At 51.7% G+C, this 17,384-nt stretch overlaps 9 protein-coding genes across 9 annotated transcripts; 3 read left to right on the forward strand and 6 right to left on the reverse strand.

Annotated features, from left to right (window-relative positions):
* Positions 1 to 746: 746 nt before the first annotated feature.
* Z519_03812 (uncharacterized protein) lies at positions 747 to 2,321 on the reverse strand (the record flags this gene model as incomplete). Its single annotated transcript, XM_016761559.1, has 1 exon — positions 747 to 2,321. One exon carries the CDS (start codon positions 2,319 to 2,321, stop codon positions 747 to 749), a length of 1,575 nt encoding a protein of 524 aa, XP_016621897.1.
* Positions 2,322 to 2,733: 412 nt separating this feature from the next.
* Z519_03813 (uncharacterized protein) lies at positions 2,734 to 4,120 on the forward strand (the record flags this gene model as incomplete). The annotated part of the gene is made up of 3 exons (XM_016761560.1): positions 2,734 to 2,845; positions 2,893 to 3,010; positions 3,067 to 4,120. The coding sequence occupies 3 exons, from the start codon at positions 2,734 to 2,736 to the stop codon at positions 4,118 to 4,120; spliced, it is 1,284 nt and encodes a 427-aa protein (XP_016621898.1).
* An 88-nt stretch (positions 4,121 to 4,208) lies between these two features.
* Z519_03814 (uncharacterized protein) lies at positions 4,209 to 4,855 on the reverse strand (the record flags this gene model as incomplete). Its single annotated transcript, XM_016761561.1, has 3 exons — positions 4,209 to 4,233; positions 4,284 to 4,765; positions 4,814 to 4,855. 3 exons carry the CDS (start codon positions 4,853 to 4,855, stop codon positions 4,209 to 4,211), a joined length of 549 nt encoding a protein of 182 aa, XP_016621899.1.
* Positions 4,856 to 5,831: 976 nt separating this feature from the next.
* On the forward strand, positions 5,832 to 6,901 carry Z519_03815 (uncharacterized protein; the record flags this gene model as incomplete). Its single annotated transcript, XM_016761562.1, has 2 exons — positions 5,832 to 5,875; positions 5,932 to 6,901. 2 exons carry the CDS (start codon positions 5,832 to 5,834, stop codon positions 6,899 to 6,901), a joined length of 1,014 nt encoding a protein of 337 aa, XP_016621900.1.
* Positions 6,902 to 7,611: 710 nt separating this feature from the next.
* On the reverse strand, positions 7,612 to 8,918 carry Z519_03816 (uncharacterized protein; the record flags this gene model as incomplete). The annotated part of the gene is made up of 3 exons (XM_016761563.1): positions 7,612 to 7,983; positions 8,057 to 8,560; positions 8,634 to 8,918. The coding sequence occupies 3 exons, from the start codon at positions 8,916 to 8,918 to the stop codon at positions 7,612 to 7,614; spliced, it is 1,161 nt and encodes a 386-aa protein (XP_016621901.1).
* A 1,063-nt stretch (positions 8,919 to 9,981) lies between these two features.
* Positions 9,982 to 11,223, reverse strand: Z519_03817 (uncharacterized protein; the record flags this gene model as incomplete). The annotated part of the gene is made up of 3 exons (XM_016761564.1): positions 9,982 to 10,773; positions 10,822 to 11,001; positions 11,050 to 11,223. The coding sequence occupies 3 exons, from the start codon at positions 11,221 to 11,223 to the stop codon at positions 9,982 to 9,984; spliced, it is 1,146 nt and encodes a 381-aa protein (XP_016621902.1).
* Positions 11,224 to 13,021: 1,798 nt separating this feature from the next.
* Positions 13,022 to 13,794, forward strand: Z519_03818 (uncharacterized protein; the record flags this gene model as incomplete). The annotated part of the gene is made up of 4 exons (XM_016761565.1): positions 13,022 to 13,078; positions 13,137 to 13,151; positions 13,212 to 13,625; positions 13,678 to 13,794. 4 exons carry the CDS (start codon positions 13,022 to 13,024, stop codon positions 13,792 to 13,794), a joined length of 603 nt encoding a protein of 200 aa, XP_016621903.1.
* A 412-nt stretch (positions 13,795 to 14,206) lies between these two features.
* Z519_03819 (uncharacterized protein) lies at positions 14,207 to 15,121 on the reverse strand (the record flags this gene model as incomplete). The annotated part of the gene is made up of 1 exon (XM_016761566.1): positions 14,207 to 15,121. One exon carries the CDS (start codon positions 15,119 to 15,121, stop codon positions 14,207 to 14,209), a length of 915 nt encoding a protein of 304 aa, XP_016621904.1.
* A 1,171-nt stretch (positions 15,122 to 16,292) lies between these two features.
* On the reverse strand, positions 16,293 to 17,114 carry Z519_03820 (uncharacterized protein; the record flags this gene model as incomplete). Its single annotated transcript, XM_016761567.1, has 1 exon — positions 16,293 to 17,114. The coding sequence occupies one exon, from the start codon at positions 17,112 to 17,114 to the stop codon at positions 16,293 to 16,295; it is 822 nt and encodes a 273-aa protein (XP_016621905.1).
* Between the last annotated feature and the right edge of the window lie 270 nt (positions 17,115 to 17,384).

The raw sequence follows: 17,384 nt of genomic DNA on the forward strand, positions 1-17,384 counted from the left end.
GGGCTAATCCAGGAGAGAGACTCCTCGGAGAGTGAAAGGCTTCGCAGGCAGCGAACAGGGGCATCCAAGGGCCCCTCCGAACAGTTGGGGGCGGGCAATTTCAAGCACCGTACCCCACAGAATCAGGAAACCCCCTTGGTGCCCATAATTGTCCCCTCTGGGCGCATCGGCCTGTCTGGCCACGAGGCCCGGGAGACTGCCTGCTAACTTAATGGGATCAACCACCAGCAGAAAGCGGCAAGCCCACCACTGCGAAAAGCAATCTCCCCTAAGTGAAAAGGCATTTCTCATTTCCGGAAAGCGTCATCTCGTCAAGTTTCTATGACACATCCTTTCAATAATGTCCGTCGACTATGATCCCTATAGTATTACTCAGTCGTGGTGAATGGATCAGAAAAAAGAAAAGGGGCTGCTGGCCCAAGGAGGAACACTGTCGTGGTCGCGTGTCAAGTTCACGTCGCGTCAGCAATATCAAACCTCACGCCTTATCACGTCCTCTTTGGAAATGCTTACATGGTTGTACATCGTACCGAAGGCTGTACGGAGAACCAGTTGTGTAGCACGAGGCGTCTCCTTTCCCCCTCAGCTAGTCGTTACATATTCTTAAGCTGCGCCAACCTTGCAAGGCTCTTTTCCAAACGCCGCGCTTTGACATGGTATCCAAGAAAATCATCATAGAGGCCAGGTAACATAAGAGAGGGACCAACTTCTCCTATCTATTTTCATCTCATTTCGTGTCTCATTCTTCATGCCATCAATCCTCCTAACACCACTTTCTGCACGCCTATCATCTCTCTTTTGGCCGCTTCCCGAGAAGCTTGCTCAAACTCCCGTATGATCGAGGCGACGATCACTTTTCGTATTCGCCCGTCGACTTTGGCGAATAGCTCGCTGATAACGTTTGTACAAGCCGCCGGACCTGTCAGAATCTGTAGCAACCGCTGATAAGTGTCAATCAGCGCGTCGCACAAGGTTGCAAACACGGTGAAAAAGTCCGGCGTGAACGGGAGAGGCGGAGTTTGAAGATGGGTGTATGGTCCCTCATTGGGTAACAGTGTTGAGTTCGGCGCATCGAATGGTGCTGGAGGAGGAAATGCTGATGCGCTGGGAAAGTTGACCGCTCCCATGGGAGCCAAAGGCGAAGAATTCACTAGCGTGGTTGTCGATGAGGCAAAAGTAACTCCACTGGCTGTAGTATCTATCGAGGGTTGTGAGCCATGATGCCCGCCTTCCGGCACTGATGAGGGCGGCGAAGTAGTCGGAAGCATGGGGAGGCCAATGTCAGTGACCGGTCCGCTTGATTTCCGAGGTCTGGACGTCGTAGTGGCCCTCTTGAACATTTGAGGGATGCGTGCCCGACTCAATGAACTTGCCGAACTGCCATCAGGGGGATGTAGTTGTTGGAAGGATTCGAATTCGGTGAAAAGCGTGTTCAAATTCTTCAAATAGTCTTGTGCGACAGCTGTGCTGTTCGCAGCGTTGGTTTGAGTCTGCGGCTGAGGGGGGTGAAAGTCTAGAATCGTTGGCAGAGACATGCCTAAGAGCATGAAATTAACTGCTCGTCGCGAAAGTCGGTTGGACGTATAGGACGGTAGTTTTGTGATATCTGCCTCATGGAATTGGACTGTATTGAACCAAAAAGTCCTGCCCTCGTGCGCCTTTCGGAGGTACTCCAACGTTCCTATCCTCTTGTGTGTCAATTCTTGTATCAGCGCGTAAGAGGCAAAATTGTTGGCCTGGTTTGCTCCTGCCGCGACCGAGTTGTTAAGGAGCAGCCCATTGAGCGCCAACGCCGAGGGCACATCCACCTCTCGCGACGTGTTTTCTTTGCCTTTCGTTGCGTGCGTGCTTGCGGTATCATCTCCGACGCTGACATTGCTGGAGACTTTGTGCAGCGGCGCGCGATTCACGCCCGAGGGGTTGTAGACTGGAGCAATACTCCCAACCGGAAGGGCTAGCATATTGTTGTCAGATGTAGCGTGGTTGATCACGTCACTGTTGGTTCGGGCCACGAGATCGGGTTTGATGGTATTGAAGGTGACGGGCGCAGGAGGGGCAGTGGCCGTTCGAGTGTAGGCTGGTCGGGGACGAGGGCGAGGTGGTGTTGAGCCGGCCGCAGAGAGGGTACCGTCGACGGAGCCGTTAGATCCTAGAGGTTTGTGTCTGCGCGAAGGGGATCTGGTGATCTTGGACAGAAAGCCCGCCGCTCCTCCTGTCGATGCAGCTCCTCCTCCTCCTGCTGAATTGGTTGAGCTGATTGAACCATCGCGTGAGGATTGAGACCGAGGCTGACTCTGACTCTGCGTGCTTGGCTCAGTCATACTATTGCTCCTAGTTGTTTCTGCCTCGTACCACCGGACCAGGCGATCGAGATTGCCGAATCAGATTGGAGGCCCAGGCAGCCCAGGTCAATAGTGTGCGCCGGCGAATTGTGCTACCATGTAGAAAAGGGAGCGGAGCGTTGAAATGGTACCTGCAGATGGTGTGTAATAGCTCACTAAGGGGCGCAGGTGATGAGTTGTGGGGAGAACCTCACTAGGGGCGCAGTGTCTGCCACTCAGACTGCGCCATCTGTTCAGGGGCCACCATCACCTTGCACCACCACCTCCCCCATGTGTCTGCCCTCGTATCTTTGTTCCACATCAACAATGGCCTCAGAATATGCTTGACACTGCATGCACAATCCTCAAGCCCGACTTCCATCCCTACTGTAACTGAGCTGTCGACCAGGAAATGGACGTCGAGGTCCCTCAGCCTGGCCAATGGCCTGTTGATCCTCAGGAGGACCAGGAAATCCAGAAACATCGCATTTGGGTTGATGGTTGCTTCGACTTCACTCACCACGGTAGGTCTCCGCCATGAACCAAAGGTAAGCCTGTCTAATCCATTCAGGTCATGCTGGCGCACTGAGACAGGCCCGTCTACTAGGCACAGAGCTCTACATTGGACTACACTCCGACGAAGAAATCTTGAAGAACAAAGGGCCAACGGTTATGACTTTGGATGAGCGGTGTGTACTTCCTCTTAGAATCATTTCGCAAACATCTAAACTGAGTTGTAACCAAGAATCGCTGCCTGCGACGCTTGCCGATGGACAACCAAAGTCATCCCCCGTGCTCCTTATGTGACAGCCTTGCCTTGGATTTCCCATTATGGGTGCTGGTATGTCGCCCATGGCGATGACATCACCTCTGATGCTGGCGGCGAAGACTGTTACCGTTTCGTCAAGGCGGCTGGCCGCTTCCTCGTCTTCAAGAGGACTCCCGGCATATCTACCACCGACTTGGTCGGCAGAATGCTACTGTGTACCAAGACACATTTCATCAGGTCCCTAACGGACGAGCTTCAGGGTAAGATCGACGGCGTGGTTGATCCAACAAAAGCCGCCGCTGGCGCCGAGATGTTTGAGAGAATCAGAGACTATGCCACAGATGAGACAGCTTCACAACCCGGCGCTGAAGTATGGACTTGGGCCAGTACTCAATTGAACAAGCTAGAAGATGCCGACGCTGGGGTGTTTGAGAAACTTGTGCCTGGGAAGGCTCCAAACCCCGGTCAACGCGTAGTGTATGTGGACGGCGGCTTCGATCTCTTCTCCTCGGGCCAAATCGAGTTCCTAAAACGGGTCAATGAAGCCGAGAACTATGAGGCTTACGTGGTGGCCGGTGTTCACAACGACGATGTAATAAACCATTGGAAAGGCCTCAACTATCCCATCATGAATATCTTTGAGCGCGGGCTTTGTGTACTGCAATGCCGCTACATCCACGCTGTGGTTTTTGGAGCTCCATTCTCCCCCTCAAGAGCATATCTGGGAGCGATACCGGTGGGGAAGATTGCTGCGGTGTATCACGGTCCGACCACGTTCATGCCCTCGTCATTCGACCCATACATTGACGCGAAGGGAATGGGAATATTCCGTCAAATTGAAAATCACCCTTACTCTCATGTAAATGCCGGCGAGATCGTGGGACGCATCCTGAAGGGCAGGCAGGCATTTGAGGAGCGCCAGAGAAGGAAGGGCGAAAAAGCTGTCGGAGAAGAAGCTGTCCGGCAACGAGAGATTCTCGAACAACAACAAGCAGCTACCGAGGCGGAAAGGCGAGCTGCCATGGAATGACACGATGAAGGTCTCTTTAGTTCTTCGTCATGCGCCCTGAAAGGCCGAGAAGACTATATACATTTGCACTTTTGAACTGTAATAGAATCTAGACAAAGCTTCGGCACGGATAGCTGCAAGTACTGTTAGCAAGATAGCATGTCTTACAAGAGGAAAAGCATACCCATCTCCATAACTCGTCGGCCCGACCTCATACTTGACTTCCTTCTTGTACCCGTGCGTCACCGGCATAGGGGGTAGCCCATTCTCTCCCAACACGGCCGCGGCCTTCTCATGGTCGAAATATGGTGCCAATCCCTTCTCTCCTTCGTGCTTCACAGCCACCAGTTGCTTGCTGCCTTCCTCACCAGCCAACAGCTTCGGACTCGGATTCGCCGCACTTCCCACTGTTAACAGCCCCACCACATCGCCTTGTGTGACCGTGCTCAGCCTTGGATACGCCCGTCGGACATCTCTCTTCCAATACGGATTATCTGCGATGTCGGCGGCGGGAGTGGTGACGGCGTCGTCGTAGGACTTGGGATCGAGACCCCCGGGGGTCGGGTTGCGGAACTGTTTTACAGGAACACCGTTGCTGCGGTTCGGGTCAACAGAAAGCAATCTGCGGACGGTCTCCCAGATGCCGGTGCTTTGTTGTGTATATTTCTGAGGGAGTGTAAGTCCTGCAGTACAGCATTGGGATTACGGAGGTACCTTTCCAACGGCGACAACATCTTTGATGGGTTTCGCGGCCATTTTGGCCGTGGTCAAGGTAGACGACCTATCTCCTCCCGATCGCCTTGAAGTAGCGCACGGTGGCCTCACAGTATGGAGCGAGAAAGGCAGGGAGCTTGAATTCAACCCAGGAGTATTGAGGATGGTGGGTTGCTGGAAGGCCTTCTTGAGATGTCGAGCTATCGTCTGAAGTGCAAATATCAAGGTCTACCGTATTGCTTGGCGCGGGTGGAGCACTACACCATGAAATAATACTTGGTACACTTTTGAACTCAACCACAAGTCGAATTCCTGGACTCTCCTCGAACAATCCACCCGTCGTCCCCTGGCGGATTATAGCTTGATCTAGAGCTGATAGCCCAATACCCGTCAGGCTACTCCCTATTGCATACTCTGCTCTACCAGAGATAGACCGGCCAATGGATAGTCGACGACAAATCTCTCACCCGCTGAGAAGTGCGTCAGGAATTTCGTCGAGCTCGCCCGAGAAAATCACCATGGTCTGACATGGAGTTTCCCCCTCGCCGCAGTTTAGGCTGCTTTTACTTGCAATGGAGAATACCATAACCCTAAGGCCTGGTTAACTGTCTCGATCCCGGAGGGCACCTCTATCGGACCAGCACTCACCTCTGCTTATTCAGTGCCCTGATGCTCCATCGGGTGCAACATGTTTCTTGTGTCTGACAGCATCTCATTATTACTCGAGATGGCTCGTCCTTTCCATCCCTTATCTGTCCCATATGACGCGTCTAGGGTAAGAGGTCGGTTTTCTCCCTTATTCTCCCTTCTTTACAAGGACAAGATCGGACTCAGATTCCCTGGCACAGTTGATAAGAGGACGCACTGTCCACTCCTCTCAGCCTCTTCTTGGTTGCTTCTTTTTGTTGAGTCAAAATAGAAAGAAAGAAAACTGGGCTTGAAGAGGAAACGGCTTTGTCCGAAGTGAGTAGCTTGCTCGAGTTACATTTGAGGGACCGAGCTTGTATTGATATTCGACATGTCGTCGAAACCAAAGATACTCCTTCTCGGGCAGATTGACCAGTTAGCAAACCAAGTCTCTTCTTTTTTGGTCCTGTCCTAACCATACCCACAAACAGTGCTCAAGGAACATGGCAATCCCTCAGCTCTCTTGCCGACCTGATAGTCCCGACCGCCTCCAATCGCGACGAGTTCATCAAAGATTGCCGATCTGGTAAGCTCGACGGCGTGGTCGCCGCATATCGCACTTTCCAATCAACAAGCATAACTGGTCTTTTTGACGCAGAGCTCTGCAATGCTCTTCCGAAATCATGGAGATACCTCGCTCACTGTGGCGCTGGGTACGACCAGATCGACCCCGAAGCCTGTTCTGCACGGGATCCCCCACTTTTGATTTCCAATGTTCCAACGGCAGTTGATGATGCCACAGCAGACACGGCGATCTTCCTCATGTTGGGAGCTCTGCGAAACTTCAACACCAGCATGACTGCATTGCGAAGAGGTCATTGGCGTGGCATTCCACCCCCGTCATTAGGCCACGATCCCCAGGACAAAGTACTTGGAATCCTAGGCATGGGCGGTATCGGGCGAAACATGAAGAAAAAGGCCGAGGCGTTTGGCATGACGGTCATCTATCATAACCGACGACAACTTGATCCTTCGTTAGCCGATGGCGCGGAGTATGTTTCCTTCGAAGAATTACTGAAGCGAAGTGACGTTCTGAGTCTGAATCTCCCACTGAACCCGAAAACTCGCCACACGGTTTCCACCGAGCAATTCAAATTGATGAAACCGAGCGCGATAATCGTGAACACCGCACGCGGAGCGGTGATTGACGAAGCCGCGCTAGTGGACGCCCTAGATAAAGGGCTCATCGCGGGCGCCGGTCTAGACGTGTATGAAGAAGAACCCCGAATTCACCCGGGCCTGGTGGGAAATGAAAAGGTCATGCTATTGCCGCATATGGGTACGTGGACGAGCGAGACGCTGAAAAAGATGGAGGAGTGGGCGATTGCGAATGTGAGACTCGCGCTGGAGAGGGGCGAGTTGATGAGTCCTATCTTTGAGCAGAAGGATATGCGGAGGTAGTCTCGGGCAACGAGTGCTCTTTGCTTATTGGTATATAGTCTTTTTCTTTCTCAATTTGGGAAGCGCATAGAGAGAGGGGGAAAAGGGTGGGGGAGAGTTTCAGGTCAGAAAGCAACCCGGAGTGCGTCCTCCAAGGAATCACCCAGTGTGATACCTACACGTAGATATATGTCCGACGCAACGAAGATTTGTCCTGTAACGATAAACCTGCCCTGCCTCCCGCACAGAGACAACCGCGCAATTTAGCGACGGGAACTGCTACGCATATCTATTCTAACAATGACTACGTAGTCTACATATTGGAAGTAAAGGGTCGCAGAGAATGGTGCGTCACCGGTATCTTTGAGGAACAGGCTGGCTACGCACAACTTCTAGCTGAAACCCCTAGTAGTGGTAGAGACATGACCACTATGATACCGTCCTTTGAAGAATCGACTTGACACTACGCCCCTAGAAGGCACGTGTGCCGAGAGCGATGAGGGAGTCTCTTTCGCAATGACTTGGACACAATATGCCTGGTGCTAACGTCAGGGTCGATATTTATCCAGCCTGTTGTATACCTAATTGACCTAACCTGTGCCCGTGCCGCTCTTGCATGTAATCCGTCTCGGGGTATCGTGTCGTAGATAACTCAGGTTTTCCCCATGCCAAAGAACGCCTTCGCTATGCAGAATGCATCCCAAATTGCCTTGAAGAGAAAAGAAAACCCTCTAACTATCGACTCCGACATCCTCAAAGACATCATCTTCATCGTCCTCCACACCTGACTTCGTATCCATGTCCGAATCCTCGACTTTTGGCGCGACCTCCACGCCCGTGGGGTTTTGTAGGAGGGTGTCCTGCTGCTTGAATTCCTGCTTCAACTCCCATTTGCCATTGAAGTCGCCGGATTTCCACATGAATGCGATCTCTGAGAGTGTTTCGCGGAGATACGCCTCGGGTTGGTTGACTTTGGCTTTGAGGTCGCGGAGACCCCAGATGCGATGTTGGCGGAACAGGTCCAGAAGCTTGTCGATGAGGACGTGCTTGTCCACACGCGCCGCTCGGGTTTCCTTTTGGGCGTGCTTCTTGGCTTGGACGGTCTATTGTCAAAGGTTAGTCGTGTTCATATGCAACAAAAATTCGAAAATGGAGCTCGTTGGTGGTCTAACTTACCTTCAACATAGCTTGTCTTTCACTCATCGTCATAAATGATCTGCTAACCTTCTCTGGGTCGTAGTCGCCGGTCGCAAAGATGGCTTGTTCTCGTTCGGGGACCTTGAGGAGCTCCGCCGCCTGCTTGTTCTCGAGCACAAAGTATTCATCGTTCTTGACGGGTACGGCCTCGAACTCTCTCGCAACTGCGCCTGTGATGGCTGTTTGTTTCGGTATAGGTCGTCGCGTGTATGGAACGTAACGACCTTTCTCTTTATTTTCTTTCTTCTTTTGCTCGCGCTTGTGTCTTTCGTAGAGAAATGAGCGGCCTTGTCCGGGATTGCCCTCCTCATCAATGTCATCCCATGCGAATATGCGGGGCTTATAACCCGGTAGGTCTTTCTCGGAGAAGATTAACGCCTGACCGGGTCTTCGTGACCGCAGTTTCTCGGGTAGAGGGGTGAAGAGGTTGTACTCTTTAGGTTCGTTTTCGAAAGCTGGCAGTGAGTACAACAGTAAGCTGACCTGTCGCCGACCTCGTTAGCCATCTCCCGCCTTTAGAGAACATCTGTTGTAGGTTCTGAAGGGGCAAGCGCACCCTTGATGGATTCGACTCTGGGCCTTCTACCCTAATTTTGCCAATCTCGATTTCGTCGTCGTCTTGTAGCTTTGACAGTGTCTCCCATAGTGTTCGTGGAATGTGACTGAGCCATAGTTGTTGCTGTGCCTGTGAAAAGTCGAGGTCTCCTGCGTCCTCGTAAATGTCATCATCCTCGTCAACATAAGGTGACGGCGTGTCGTCCATGGGTTCCAGCTTAACATTTTCGTCAGGTGCCGGTTCTAGCTTGACCCTAGGTATCCCTGCTCCCTGAAGAGTTGCCATGTTTGAGGTAACAGGTGGCGAAGACTGGGTAAAATGGGTAGGACGAGGGTGGTAAATGAAGCTTGGAGGTTCTCTATTGCGGGCGGGAGTTTGGGGTTCAACCGCTCGCCGCCTTGCCGCCCCCAGAGAAACAATGTGTTCGGACTAGTGCTTAACTATCAGCCAATCACAGCTAGAGTTTTCCAGCCTTGCTATCCAGAGCCTTACTGTAGTTGTACTCGGTACTCCAGACTTGCGTGCCCAACTAGGTCTTCATGGTATAACGTAGTTCATCCCGCCCTTCATCAAACATTATTTCAAACGTTCTTTTTGCCCCCTAGCCCATCAACAGTGGCAGTGTTACAGTGCTGTGGCCTCGTGACTGTGCCGTCCTGATTGTCATATTCGATTTCTCCCTTGGTGTGTCGTCACATATTCAACTATTTAATTCCTCCCTTTATCAGTGCTCCCTAGCAGTCCGCTGAGGACACCATTCCACACCCTAGCTTCTTGCAGCAGATCCAGGCATCAATAATCCCAAGGCGAGTGAACGATCCATTGTCAGCGCCACCAAAGCTTGAGCGGCAACGCTCCACAAGGCGAACTTGACCGCAGCAAATAGAAACGAATGCCTGGACGTTCCAAAACCTTCTCTTATGTGCCATTTGCGGAGCGCTACAGAATATTGAAAGATTATCATCAAACTCTCGGAGGGCCGGGAGTATCGTATAGACGGCAAGGAAACGCGAACGACAGGGGCAACGAGACTGGTCTCCTGCACTGTAATGGTGTCAGTTGCTGGCTGAGCGGATTTGGGGTGCAATATCTTACAGGGGATAATATCGTCTTTGTTTGTGGCCTCCGAGGCTAGACTGATTTCTTCATTTGGATTTTCGGCCATCTTTTTCTTTAAATACACGAAGCTCAACGAAGCGATGTTTTGATTGCACCCTTGAAAAACGCCGATGCCGGAGGCAAACAACACCAGCCTGTCGCACCCTTGCGTGGCAAGCAGGAGATGGAAAAGGTAGCGTCTCAGAAGAGGCTCGACTTGCGATCGTCTGGTCATGAATTCTTGTCCATGTCAAAACAACATCAAAGGCTGTCGTCGGAAGCCATCACCAATATGAGAAATAGCAAGGTCAACTGCTCCTTTTTGAGTAGCTGTGAGATGTTCCGATCGCTGTAGCATCTTTAGGGGAAGCACCAGCTGCATCGCCGCAATCACGTTGATTTCTTGAAATCCCTTTTTGGGATGCTGGCCGGATACTGATGAATGGAAGTCTCCGGTGGGAGTCACATCGCCTAAGGCGTATGCTGTCAGACCTATGAGCTCCGACGCGGTCAGTTGAATGATAGCTCGATATTTGGAAATCTGAAGATTGCTGGCAGAAGAGGGAGTCTCCTGGTCCTTTGGAAAAGGCCTGCCGCGAAGCTTCAGAAGCTCGATCATAGCCTCATACAGCTTATACCGCGCAGCAAGGAATCGCAACCAATATAAGAAAATCCAGAAACTGTAGAAGTGATAGAGAGCGTGAGATGGATACAGAGCCCACATAGTGCCGGCTGTCGTAGCTCTTACTCTCATCATATCCCAACCCGGTTCATCTTTGCTCCAGTCTGCCATGCTTTCGTCCAATGTTTCGCCATACTTTAACAACACGTCCGCCGCGGTGTTAGTAAGGGCTAGCTGAGCAGGACTTCGACTGAGAAATCGCTTGATTTTCTCTAGAAGTCGAGCAACCCGGTGGAAGTAGGCAGTGGCTTTGTTCGCTGTTTGAGACGGTACGAACTCGTGCTCGTCTTGGTAGACGTCGATTTCGAGATTGTCAAAGTCCTTCGAGGTAACGGAGTTCAATATGAAGAGTCTCATTTGCTAACGGTTGTCAGTGGAACACGGAATATAGGGACGTGGATAACGCACAATTGCGGCTTTGAAAAGACGGAATATTCTCTCTCCGCGCGCAGTAGTGAATTGCGACAATCCTCGGAGGCGTAACAAATTCATGGCCCCCCTGACATGCAAGAGATGTGACTGCCACTCTTCCTCCAATGTTCGCGATTCCGGAGTTGTTCGCCCGTGCATCAACACAACGCTGATCATCTACGTAGGCTTTAGTCGAGTCACTAGAATATCCTCTGCCACATTTACCTCGTAGAGTCCAAGGAGCCAGACAGCAAGCACTGTCTCATCTTGAATGCTCGCAACTGTGTCGCGGATAGTCGCGTTGGTCAAACTCAGCGCATGGCCATACTCTCGACCAGTCTGAAGCCTCACATCCTTTCCACTGTATCTGTCGGCAAGGGTCATTCGGGATACTGCCATTGCAGCCTTGTGGATGCAGGTGCGGGGATCAGCATCCTGGAGCATTCCCGGTAAAAAGTCGAGCACTGGAAATGAATAGAGTCGGCCTGCTTGGAAGCAGAATAAATTGAGAAAAAAGCACAACGACTGGTGTTGAATGTCGTAGCGCAAGGGAGGAGATATGGAGCGTTGACTTGGCGCCAATTTCTGCAGGACTAATTTACTTGTGTCGTCCTCGGTCTTGACTCTACTGGCTGGAAATTTGTCTGCGGTATGAGCGACCAAAGAAAGCGGGTTCTCCTCCGCGACGGAAGGGCGGATTGGGAATATGAATGGACCACGAGTCTGATCTTCTGGACCGAGATCCGAAGGTTCACCCTTCGGGGGTTCTCGAATCTGTAGTTGGACTTGGTATGGGTATCCTGGGCACGGTTTGCGTAATTGAGCGCATTTGTTGCATCCTGGTCTCCCTTCATCGCACTTATACATAATCAGTCAGAATTCAGGTATTCGAGGAAAAAATCCTTGCCTTAACCTTCCGCTTCTTACAGCGAGCACACCCTGTACTTGATCTGCCAGTATTACCCATAGCATCCAATAGGCATGAGCGGTAGTAGAAATGAAAGAGACCTGTGGAGCAAACGTCGGGTCAGAAAAGGAATGACGGACAGCACTTCAGGGCAGTTGAAAGTTTTGGATGCGTCTCGCGATCGAGGGAATTGCCATCGACGTACGGCCGTTTTCCCCCAAGGGTCATACTTCTACTCGTTGAGGTCTCCTAGGAGTTGCAAGCGGCCCCAAAAACCTTGTGTCTAGCGAGCGATGTGACCGAGCCCGCTCGACGCTGTTTGGACCAGTCCCCTCTCGACTTTTTGCTCAAGTCGGTGGTCGGCGGAATAAAAAGCAAGGCCACATGAGAGTTAGATGCAAAGCCTCCATGAAGGACGGGAGTACAAGCAAACAAAGTTTGATCAAAGCTGCTAGGCCAGGGAACAAGGCATCGGTTCAACCCAGCTGAGGTCAGGAAATCGGGCAACCAGCAGTGAGAGAAGGAGGGGATACTCCTGACAAACCTGGATTGACCAACTGTGACCAAACCTCTTCTGGCCAAAAGCGCTGACCATGGCGGAGGCTTTGTCCCGAAGCTTGGCAGTCATTTGAGCATCTCTGACTCCAATCTCGACTGGCACCCAGGGTTGAAACAGAGATGCCGTGACAACTAGCGGAGAAAAGGAAAGGTCGATGGACGGTATTTGGAGCGGGGATTCACCAGGGGTTTCACAGGAGCGAGTCAGCCTTGCGCAAGAGTCATGAGAAGAGTTGCCGACTCATACAAGGCACCACCGGAGGGGCCGACCAGAACCAAAATACTCTGTACTGATTCCTAATAGTCCAGAAAGTCGTGATTGGGTAGAAAGTGTGAATGTAACAAGTAGGTCGTGAAAGACAAAAGGCCCTGAGTCTGCCGCCTGTTCTAAGGATAGCTGAAGGCGTCGACGAACTGGATGTGCGATGGCGGTCGACCGTTGTCTTTTAGAGTTGCTTGTTTCCTCTTGATGTGCCTCAGCCTCAACCGGGGCACGGCCGTCGAGGCTTCTGATTGGACCTCGTCTGACCTTCCATATTCGAAGGGCCTTGACCTCGCCTACACCTTCTGCGATGCGAATAGCCCGCCTGTGCACACCCATGCAAACACCACTACCTGCGCCCCCCGGACATCTACCTTTGTTTCTTCTTGACTAATGTGTGGTTTGAAACTAGGCTGACTTTGTGGGAATGTGCTGTTGCTGTTAGGAGGCATAAGTCCGCACGGAGAGGCATGGCCTCCAGGTTGGTGTTGGTCATTGGCGACCTCTTCATCCCGGATCGAGCGCCGGTAAGCATTCGTCTTGTGTAGTCCTTTCACTGTACAGAAAACTTACGTTGAGACATAGGAGATTCCTCAAAAGGTCTGTCGTCACCTACCTATTTGCTAGCTGCGGCTTCCAATCTAACGTTTTGTGACGCAGTTCCGCAAACTCCTTGCTCCGGGAAAGATTGGACAGGTTGTGTGCCTAGGCAATATAACAGATAAAGAGACGTATGACTTTCTGCGACAGACAGCTCCAGACCTACACATTGTGAAAGGCGATTTCGACACCGAAGCATCCAGCTTAGCTTTATCAAAAGTGGTGCAACATGGAGGACTTCGAATTGGGTTCACGCATGGCCATACCGTCATTCCCCAGGGAGACGCAGATGCCCTGCTGATAGCTGCACGCCAAATGGATGTTGATATCTTGTTGTGGGGTGGTACGCACAAGTTCGAGGCATACGAGCTAGAGGGTAAATTCTTCGTCAATCCGGGTAGCGCCACAGGCGCATTCAGCACAAGCTGGCTGGCCATCGACGAAGAGCCAATTCCCAGTTTCTGCTTGATGGATGTACGTCGTGGGTGGATAACCCTCCCCATATGCTTCTACTGACCGACTTTAGATCCAAGGAGATGTCCTAGTATTGTACGTCTACCAACTGCGAAAGGATGAGAGTGGAAATGAAAATGTTGCTGTGGAGAAGGTTTCTTTCAGAAAGCCAGCCCCGATCGAGGCATGAACGCCACCACACGCCGAATTGAATGTAGTATTTCGTCTGGTGACTGATAGACGGTGACATCACCGAGCACAGCAATGGTCGAAAGGGCGGGTGCCTACCACTCATCACTACCCGAACTGCAAAAGCCAGCTCGATCTTCAGAATCCGCTTTCACCGAAGAGTTCGATCGGTCTACCAGCCGCCAAAACCCGCAATGGCCGAAGACAGGTTTTTCGCCGTCGCTGTCCAGAATGAGAAGGCTTTGGTCAATCGATTCGAGCATTGGTGGATTTGAGGTTTGGGTCTAAGAGCAGCCGGTTTGGTGGCCATAATTCATGATTCTCTTATGGATATTCGATTCTGGGTTATGTTCATTACATGCCCGGCTACTGCTGACAACAAAACAATACTCCAGTCCGGTCAGCTCATGAATTCAAGTTCGCAAAGATATTGCAACTTCGACAGTCTTGATCCACCTGATCCGTGCCTCGGGGAGATCCTCGGCCTCATACATTGGTCTTTTTCGCTTCTTCCTCTTCCGTCGGCTTGGCTTTGACAACGTGCCGTCCATGTTGACATCCTTTCCAGTGTGCTCTCTGCATATTCCTTGTGCCGCTTCATCCATCGTAGACCGGCTCTTTTTCTCACCGGAACTCATTGTATTCACATCAACACCTCCCAACAACTCCAGGGTTGTATCACCGCATTGCAACTTTGAAGACTCTTCCTCTTCGTGCCCTCCTCCATTCTCGTTCTCGCTTTTCTCACCGCGACTGTCGTTGTCATCCTCGTCCTTCTCCTCCAAGTCGAGCTGTAGAATGTCGTCCACGGTACTGACACTCCCAGCCCTCACCTCTACCTGACAAAGCAGGTCGTTCTCCTTATTTCGAAACCACTCGCCCACCCGTAACGCCTGTGCCATTGCCCGCCCACTTGCCTTGACTAACACCTCCTCTTTGTCCCTTGCCAATGCGTCATTCGCCAGCTCAACTGCCTTAGCCGGTGCTCCACGCCCATGCTTTTTCGTCACACTGCCCGCCCCAGCGGCATTCTGAAGTGTGCGCCTTTCGATTTGCACCAGGTATTTCTTGACGCGTTTGACAGCCGCGACCACGGGCGTGCGAGATGAGACGTAGACCACCTTCGGAGCCCCATTTGCGCCCCCCGAGGTGCGCGCATCTGCGATGGGCGCGTGATTCAACGGCCGACGTTGAATGGTTGCATTCGGGGGCAGGCGACGGAGATTTTGATTGCGCTTCTCGTGTTTGAGGGCCTTGAGTTCTGAAGTGATGGAGAACGGCAGTGGTGCAGAAGAAGAAGAGGAGGAGGAGGAGGAGGAGGAGGACATTGCCACCAGCAGCGCGCAAGACTTGGCCAGCTGGTGGGGGGCGCTGACTCGGTTGTACGAGAAGACAGAAATGTCGTGCGTAGGGACCGCGAATACGTAATGATCGAGAGCGCAGAAATCGACGGGCCTGTCACATTGTACTCCGTAGTGTGGTCTGGTGCGTATGCATTCGGTACGAACAGGTAAACAAGAAGTTTTGTTCCTCTAGACGAATTCATAGGTATGTGACGAATTTGGGCTAGTGGATTTGCGTCCGAATGGCATTAGTGAGAGGCCCGCCCACCAACGCAAGTGTTTGTGAAATGAGACGTAAAAGTCTACTTGTTAGGTAAGTATTGGAACTAATAGCTATGTACCTAGTATCAACATGGCCATGCTCCATACATTATTACAAAAGCGCCAACTCCCTGATTGGACCCATCACCAAGCATATGCTCCTGGTTCCCGTATCAGTGGGCACAAGTGTGTTTTGCGTATGCACCGAAGTTGAGCGGCCCGGTCACGCCTTGCATTTGCCAATCCCAACCACGTCGCTACCTCTGTCACTGTTCTCCTTGGTAAACGTCCAGAGACTCATGGCCTTTGGCTCGGCGAATTGCAACTTCAACGGCAGCGGGGTCTGTCGTCTGGGACACAACTCAGTGCCGATTTCAGCATGACCGGTCAATTAGACCAGAAGCACCGGAGGAAAGAACTTCAATCCACCCAGATGCCATTTGCGATTGCTGCGGATTTTCACTGTTGAGACTTCTCTTTTGTAAGACTCTATAGGCCTTGTTTTATCCACTTGTTATCTTGCACTGAACCTCCGACAGGATGGAGTGTGCCATTGGCCGTTTCCGGAACAAATGTGGACATCATTAGAATCGAGGAGAGTCCATTGAGCTGTCACCTAAGGTTGTGCTTACGACGTCGAAAGTTTGTGCAATATTGCACATTCCAAGCTCACCATGTCAAAATGTTCGCGGGCGAAAGCATTTCATATCGATTGGCAGATAAGAGTGTCCTTGTATTCTGAGCTGGTGGTTCGCTGTTTCTCACTTGCCCGGTCAGCATTATATCTGGAATAGAGCCCTCTTCGTCAATGTTGAGAAAATTCTGCTGTGCCTGGTGCGGCCTATTTTTTACCGTCAGACCGAGGCGACTTATTTCGACGTGACAGCAGGACTCGTCATGCCTCGACTGAGCTCTTAACCTCGTTAATGCGCGGTTCCACGAAAGGCAATGACCAATTGTCCGTGCAGCCGTCAAATGCAAGCCAGTCATCGGCTCCAATCGAGGGTAGGAACATCATATCCAGGGTTGATGTCGCATCTGCCGATGAATTTGACACCGTCTGGGACACGTCTGACTGAACATCAGTGTGAGGCGGAGAGTCAAAATAAGACTGAGATGTTGGGAGGTTGCGAGACACCAGCGTCGATAAACAGTTGTGTTTTCCCATGCTTGTGTTTTCCGCTGTCCAATCGTCCAAGAGCGCCTGTATCTCGGCTGCATTCTGGCATATGTCAACATCATCCGGATTCGTTGTAGGTTCATCCACAAGACCCTCGCGGGGCGCTCTTTTGAGGTCCTGTACGCTAATACCCAACTCTTGCAGCATATTCGCCATGGCCGCAGGATCATTTGACAACCCTCCTTCGACTATTTTGCCAATAGCTCGAAGGAGACAGTCTCTCTGGGACTCCACAAGTTGGACGTAGGCCGCATTGGGTGGTTTGGGTTCTCTCTTCGATTCTCGATTGGTCGTGCAAATGACGCCATCGCGCTTGCACTTGTCACATATTTTCCCGGCACTCCACTGGCAGCGCGCTTTCTTCAGACGACATCGATCGCAGGCCTTGGGCGTACGCTTAGGATAATAGCCCGATATCTCTTCTGCTTCGGGAGACAAACGCTGGCGCTTTCTCTGTGGCGGAGAAGCCGACGGATCGTCCAAGGGAGGGCTGGGAGGCGGGTTTGAACCCTTTCGTTCGGGGACGATGAAGAACATGGTGGGTGGTTGTAGGCAGTAGAGTTGGTGCTTTGAGAGACTGGCCACTTGTACAAGTGTATGGCTCAATGAGATATATTTCGTTCCAACACCGCAGTGCGCACGGGAGCACCCGGTTGTGTTGTGTTCATGATCATGACCGGGTTCTAGACGACGTTGACTGACCTTCGGAACTCGGTTGAACCCCGATTAGCGTAGCGTCAGTAGTTGTGCGGATATGAAAAAAATGACGTCGGCTGCACCAATCACACATGTGCCGCAAAAATAAAA

The sequence above is a fragment of the Cladophialophora bantiana genome (assembly GCF_000835475.1).
Source record: "Cladophialophora bantiana CBS 173.52 unplaced genomic scaffold supercont1.5, whole genome shotgun sequence".
NCBI lineage: Eukaryota > Fungi > Ascomycota > Eurotiomycetes > Chaetothyriales > Herpotrichiellaceae > Cladophialophora > Cladophialophora bantiana.